General features: G+C 33.8%; 1 protein-coding gene across 1 annotated transcript in view; it reads left to right on the top strand.

Moving 5' to 3' along the window:
- Positions 1-7,516, top strand: part of LOC107669948 (protein FAM135B-like) — a 41,887-nt gene that overhangs the window by 13,207 nt on the left and 21,164 nt on the right. Inside the window, 1 exon segment of the mRNA XM_016462381.1 lies at positions 4,090-4,229. Within this exon segment, the coding sequence (XP_016317867.1) occupies positions 4,090-4,229 (140 nt within the window).

Genomic DNA, 7,516 nt, shown 5'->3' on the forward strand with positions numbered 1-7,516 from the left:
TATTTGGCAGCAGAAAGCCCATGGCCTCTGTCTGACATTGAGTCTTGGTGCTGCTCGTTTGACTGAACGCCAGCGGCGGTCTGAATCAAACTCACACACTCACTGGCCATTTTGGATCTGTCAGCCATTCTGGCTCTTATGGGATTTAATTTTAAAAAATGTCAGATTATTTTAAATTTATTCACTTAGAAGGTGCTTTTATACAAATGAACAAGTATACTTATGACAAATGTTGCATCAGTATCTGAACTAGAACAATATAGCCAGATAAATAAGCTTTTAAATATAAAATATAAAAATTCAAATGAAAAAACTAATTTACTTACTGTTACCTTGTTCCAGACATTTCAGCTCTGAAACACAAAAGGAGACTTTTTGAATGATGGAAATTAGGCCTGTCAAATTGATTAATTGCGATTAATCACATTCAAAATAAAAGTCTGGATTTACATAATATGTCTGTGTGTACTGTATATATTTTATACACACACATACATGTATATATTTAAGATATATATATATATATATATGTGTGTCTGTGTGTGTGTGTGTATGTGTAAATATTTCTTAAATATTTGTGTATAAATATCTATAATTTTTATTTATAGTTTGTATCTATATTTTAACATTTTTGTTTCGTGGTGATGGGAAAAGGCTTAAAGCTCTTGAAAAATGTTGAACATACATACATTTGAGACCATTTTTCTAAGGGTGGCAAAAGTGCAACACTGGGAATTAGGGGTCAACCTTTTTTCTGTTATTCTCACACAATGAAGTCTATTCAATGAATGGTACAAAAAATATTAAATTTTTATCCTTATTGTCTCATTAATATAACTATATATTTGTTTAAATTAATTTGTATTTAAAGTACTACATTATATTTAAAACATACTTTAATGTGATATTTAAAGGGTCAAAAAGCTATCTGAATGAAATTCAGTTGAAACTAAATGAACTTTTTCATGGCTTGTACCCTTAAGGTCTCTGCACACTGAGTTGAAGTCCGAAAATTTCGCACGTTGAAAAATAAATACGACCTCACGTTGTGTCAATCACGTTTACACACTGCCTCCGAAACTTTCGTCAGTCATAAAAAAATTCGGACCAGGTTCGATTTTCTGCGTTTTCGCATCCGTAGCAAGCATGTTGATAGGAAAGGATGACGAATACGAAAAAAAACCCCGGAAAAACGCATACGAAAATTTCGGACTCAGTGTGCAAGGACCTTTACTGTGTTGAAAAAAAAAAACATTTTTTTAAATACATTTATGTTTTACAACTGTGTTCTTTTGCTGTGAATCTAAAACTTTCACTTACTGTATCAAAATATAGTGGTGAAATTTTGCAAACATAAATGCCCAGCTTTGTCCAATATCCAATGCAAATTTTGTCTAAAAGTGCTTTTTTATTATTATTATTACTACTACTATTTTTGTTTTGTTTGTTTTTTTTAGAACTAATGGCTTCCTAAAGACATGTTTAAGGGTGAAAATAAATAATACACATTGCATATTTCCACTATATTCCAAGTCTTCTGAAGTCAGTGTGAGCTGAACTTCTGAACATTGTGTGAGGAGCAGACTGATATTTATTGAGTGTGTGCTGTTAACTGGAACGAGTTAACTTGAGAAATCAGTCTGATTTGTGACTGAATCATTTAATACGGACTAATTTTGTCATCATTTTTATTGTGTAATTTCATTATTTTGGAGCTAGAAAGACTACAAAAATCATCTTAAAAATCCTATTTTATTGTTCAATGGACGTTTTTGACAACATGAGCTTCATTTTTGAGTGAATTCTCTCTTTAAAGGTATATTATAGATTATCCAATATGCCGCATTACAGTGCAGGGCTGTACATTTCAATACTGCTGTCAGATGGCTAGAAATAGTCTCTATATTATGTTCATCAGAAACACACTGACCCGATCCATCTTTTTCTGTGTTTCTGACTCTTCCTCTCCATCAAACACACACACACACACACACACACTCCCCACGACTCCTCTGGCAAGATCAGACTGTACTGTACGACTCTCTCTCCGGGTCTCTGGGGCATCGGCACACTGCAGAACTGTTTTAGGTGACACACAGAGAGGAAGAAAGTCATAGAAAGAGAGAGACCGAAAGAAAGAGGCAAACAGAGAGAGAGAGAGACGGACGCAGCGGGGGTCTGTCTTTACGTGAGACCCTCACCGTTCCGCTCAGCACCTCTCTGACACGAGCTACCATCTTCTCTACTGAAGAGAAACCCCGCTGAGGTGCTGTCATCCATCTCAGACAAGATCTTGGTCTCTCTCTGGCTGGATGTGGAGCCGGTGGCCGACGTTTGATGCTTGCAGCCTTGATGGTGGCTGTTTTAGTGTCAGGTTAGTGACGGGACGGGACGAGTAATGCTGGATTTGATGGACAGATTCATGATTTTCTCTCCTTAGAGGAAACTTTCATTGCTCACATGCGGCTCTTTAAACTTTTCTCGGAAGTTTCTGCTAAAATTCAACTGGAGGAATGGGAAGAGTTCACTCAAAAATTAAAAATCGGTAATTTACTCATCTTCCTGTTGAAAACGTTGACCAGCTCACATCCTAAAAATAAATATACAGTACACACACATTGAAATAGGTCACTCGGATAATTTTTCATGCTATATTGCAACAGTTTGCAAACTTCAAGGTTAAAAATGTGAACAAAAATGTTCCACAAACGTAATGTGTTGTGGTTTTATTTTGGATATAAACATATTGTAGGCTAATAATAGCAGGCTAACATGCTTCTCTTACTATATCATCATTATAAACAGTATTTTCTATATGCACAGACTATTAGTTTAAAAATTAAATAAAATGTTTCACAAATTTTGCAGTCTGGTCTGATTTTCATGGTAAAAAATGCTACATTAAATTTTTGAGGCTACTTTAAAGTAAACTTTAATAAGAAAAAATACTTTTTATATTTGTAAATGTGGTTTCTAAAGTGCTTTTTTAAACATTGCACTGCAACCTTATTTAACAAAATTATTAAATTACAAATATTGTACTGTTCTTTTGTGTGTGTGAGTGTGGTTTACAGAAGATTTTTAAAAGATTGCACTGCGACATTACTTAAGAAAAAATAAACACAAACAAATAACAAAATGTTTTCTTTATGCACTTTCTAAAACATTTTTAAAACGTTGCACTATAACATAACTAAAATTCAAAATAAAATAAAACAAAAAAAAAAAAATAGATGAGAAATGTACTGTTTTTGTGGTTTATAAAGTATTTTTAAAACGTTGCACTACAACATTACGTAACCAAATAAAATTAAATAATAATACATGACAATATGCTTTTGTGCCGTTTCTAAAATATTTTTAAAACATTGCAGTACAGCATTACTTAACTAAATAAAATAAAATAAAATAATAAAACAATAATGACAACAATATACTGTTTTTTGTATGGATTTCTAAAACATTTTCTAAATATTGCGCTACAACATAACTACATAAAATAAAATAAATTACAACATTGTACTGTTTTGTGTGTGTGTGTGGTTTTCTAAATCATTTTTAAAACATTGCTCTGCAACATAACTAAATCAACGAAATTACAAATATTGTCCTGTTTTTTGGAGAAGTTTCTAGAACATTTTTAGAACTGTGCACTGTGACATTACAAAACAAAAATGTAATGTTGTATAAATGTTTTATGCTTGGGAAACCCAAAGTCTCCACTTGATCTCCATCTAGGAGCTAGGGCACTATCTAGGAGCTGCAATTGAGATATACTGTATAATAATAGTATTCCTACAGGCCCTGCTATCTGACAGAATATGTATTTTCATTTGATGTTTTGCTTTCTCTCGAGCCTCAAACACACAAAATCACAATCCTGCCAAACGCTGTCAGAAAATAGCGTCTGTAAACAGCAGACTGAATATGAATTAAATATCTACATCTCTCTTTCTGCAGGGAAGCGTCACTGAATGTGCTTTGATGTTCACGCAGTGGAGAATCTCTCTCTGGAGATGCTTTGATGTGAACAGCAGAGAAGTAATCTACCTTTTCTTTCTCTCCGTTTGTCTGTCCTGCTCTGGGTAGGCGAGTGCAGTTTCAGCAGTGCAGGGGTTCATGATGGTGGTGTCTTCAGTCGGATCTTTCAGATCCTGTACAGGAATGAGGAGGTGACCCTGGAGGACCGCATGAACTTCAGAGTGCACCTGCTGCTGGACGGGGAGAGGGTGAGTGTCCCGCTGCTCTGACGACACAAGAGACGAACACATGGCAGCTGGAAGGTTATAGGTTCAAATCCCCCAGAAAGAATGAGTACGAGTTGGAATAATTTGAACTTTTATACCAAAGGTATATGCAGAAGTAAATTACATATATGTGACCCTGGACCACAAAACCAGTCTTAAGTGTCAATTTTTCAAAATTGAGATTTATACATCGTCTGAAAGCTGAATGAATAAGCTTACCATTGATTGGTTTGTTAGGATTGGACAATATTTGTTCGAGATACAATTATTGGAAAATCTGGAATCTGAGGGTGCAAAAAAAAAAAATCTAAATATTGAGAAAATCAGCTTTAAATTTGTCCAAATGAAGTTCTTAGCAATGCATATTACTAATCAGAAATTACGTTTTGATATATTTACGTTAGGAAATTTACAAAATATCTTCATGGAACATGATCTTAATATCCTAATGATTTTTGGCATAAAATAAAAATCTATAATTTTGACCCGTACAATGTATTTTTGGTTATTGCTACAAATATACCCCAGCGACTTAAGACTGGTTTTGTGGTCCAGGGTCACATATTACAGTGTTGAAACGTTGAAATACATTGCGGTTCAAAAGTATCTTATGCTCACAAAGGCTGCATTCATTTAAAGGGGTCATATGATGCGATTTCAAGTTTTCCTTTCTCTTTGGAGTGTTACAAGCTGATTGTGCATAGATAAGATCCCTGACAAAATAATGATCTTTAAAAAGCATCATATGACCCCTTTAATGAAAAGTACAGTAAAAACAGTAATATTGTCAAATATTATTAAAATTCAAAACAACTCTTTTCTAGTTGAAGAGTTTAAAATGTTATTGATTCCTGTGATGCAAAGCTGAATTTTCAGCATCATTCCTCCAGTCTTCAGTGTCACATGATCCTTCAGAAATCATTCTAATTTGCTGATTTGCTGCTCAGGAAACATTTCTGATTATTATCAATGTTGGAAACAATTGTTGCTTAACATTTTGGTGGAAACGGCAATATTATTATTATATATATATTTTTTTTTGTAGGATTCTTATTATCATCAATGTTGAAAGCAGTTGTGGCACTTCATATTTTTATGGAAACTGATACATTTTTTTTTCCACGATTCTTTGATGAATAGAAAGTTATTTTATTTGAAACAGAAATCTTTTGTAACAAAGCAAAAGTCTTTGCTGTCCCTTTTGACCAATTTACTGCATCCTTGCGGGATAAAGGTATTAATGCTGTTTATATATAAATATATTTGAAATATAAATATGAAAGGTTGTGTATCTGATTTAAAGATTTCCTACTAATCTATGGTATGTTATGTTGGCAGTGTACTAACTTTTTCCACACAAGAAAAGGGAATGTTTGTTCATGTACATCCTTACAAAATGTACATTTCGAGTGCCATCTGTCAAATTGCCATTTGCTTTTTTCTTATCTATTAACAGAATCAGAAAACCATCTAAAAGAAAACTACACTCTTCAAAGAGTGTCTCTACCTTTCACAGCACTGTATTATATTCAAATATTATGACCATCTGTGCCATACCAGCTCATTTTAGATGTTATGAAATATGGGAAACGGGTACGAGAGCAGTAGAGAGATGCAGGAAATTGTGGGTGGGGAGAGTGTCTTATCAGATTTCTACGGCCATCTTTCTTATTAACCTTGAAGCAGTTATCTGTGGCCGCTCTCCTCGCTGTCTCACTCCATCTCACTCTCTGTCTCTCCCCCTCAGATAAGACTTCTAAAAATAGCTTTCCATTTCCCCAGAGTGTGAGTTTAAGCAATCCGTGTATCAATAATTGGAGCAGCCCTGTTTGTTTTCAAACATCGGCAGAGTGCGGCAGTTTCTCAGAACAGGGCGGAACCTTCTGTGTAAATCACATCAGGGTTTGTTTCTAAAGGAGATCTGCGGGAGCTGCACATGCTAAAATCTGCTTTTCATTTGAAGCATTCTTATAGGAAAAAACAATGTATTAATAATGTGTCCACGTGTGAGTGCACAAAAACATTCATGTGGTTCTGTTTATTCAGACGTGATCACAAAGATTCTGCACATGGGAAACAATGCTGTTACATGTGAGACGTGTGAAATAAAAATGAAAATACAAATGAAAAAAAATACAAATATAAAAATGAATTAAAATATAAAATATTATAGTAATTAAAATATATAAATAATATTGAAATATAAGAAATAATAAGTATTCAATTAAGTATTTAATAATATATATATATGCTATATATAGGGGAAAGGGGGGTGAGTATAGTATATATATATAGGGGAGAGCGGGGTGAGTTGAGCCAGTTTTTACTTAAGGTGTGTTTAAAGCGAGCACATGACAGTAATGGGCCCAACTTAAATATGTACATACATTTCAGGATGTGGTGCATCCTTGGGAATAATCACATTGGATCTAAAATGACCTGCTTTCAAAATATGGCTTTCCAACTTGCCCCCAGTGAGGGGTAAAATGAGCCTTTAAATAAAAAATAAAATAAATAAAACTGAACATTTTCCCCTCATGCTATGACAAAGGAAGAGAAATTCAATCAAAATGACTGACCATGTGTTTCTCTGCCTGTGGCTCAAGACGCTGGGTTAGGCTCCTGCTACGCTGATAAGGACAAAGAGCTTTGGATAATGGAATGGATGGATGACTTCTTAAAACTTTTATTCAAAGACACAATACACAACTTTGAAGGCATTTTTAAAAATTATTAAAAAAAAATTCAGAACAAAATAAAGTTCAAATTGAAAAATAAAATAAAAAACTACTGCAATTGACCTTACAGAACTGGGCTAATATACTCAACATCCCACTTATAAATGTTGCAGGGAAGTATCATTTCATAAAACTTCAATGGGCAATTTTCATAAGGCCTATTTAAAATTGTACAATTTTCAGAACAAAATCAAGTTCAAAACAAAGAACAAAATCAAAAATGTTTGGTGTAAAATTAATGAAGTATAATGTAGAATTACAGTAAAATAACACTTTATAATCATAAGGAGGAGTAAGCTGCTCAGCTTACCCCAGGACTTTCAGCTCAAATTACCACACTCATACCATTTTAATAAACTTGTATCATCTTCCAGTTTAGAGCTAACATCATGCTAACAATATAGCCTCATAAACGTCACTTCCTAAAGCACAAACACATGTGATATTTTTTTTCAGACTTGTCTGTAATTGTTCAGACACAAGAAGCATGAGTCCTTGAACATAAAAAATAAATCACTTTGGACAGCAAAG

The sequence above is a fragment of the Sinocyclocheilus anshuiensis genome, unplaced genomic scaffold, assembly GCF_001515605.1.
Source record: "Sinocyclocheilus anshuiensis isolate Anshui unplaced genomic scaffold, SAMN03320099.WGS_v1.1 scaffold160, whole genome shotgun sequence".
Classification (NCBI taxonomy): Eukaryota; Metazoa; Chordata; class Actinopteri; order Cypriniformes; family Cyprinidae; genus Sinocyclocheilus; species Sinocyclocheilus anshuiensis.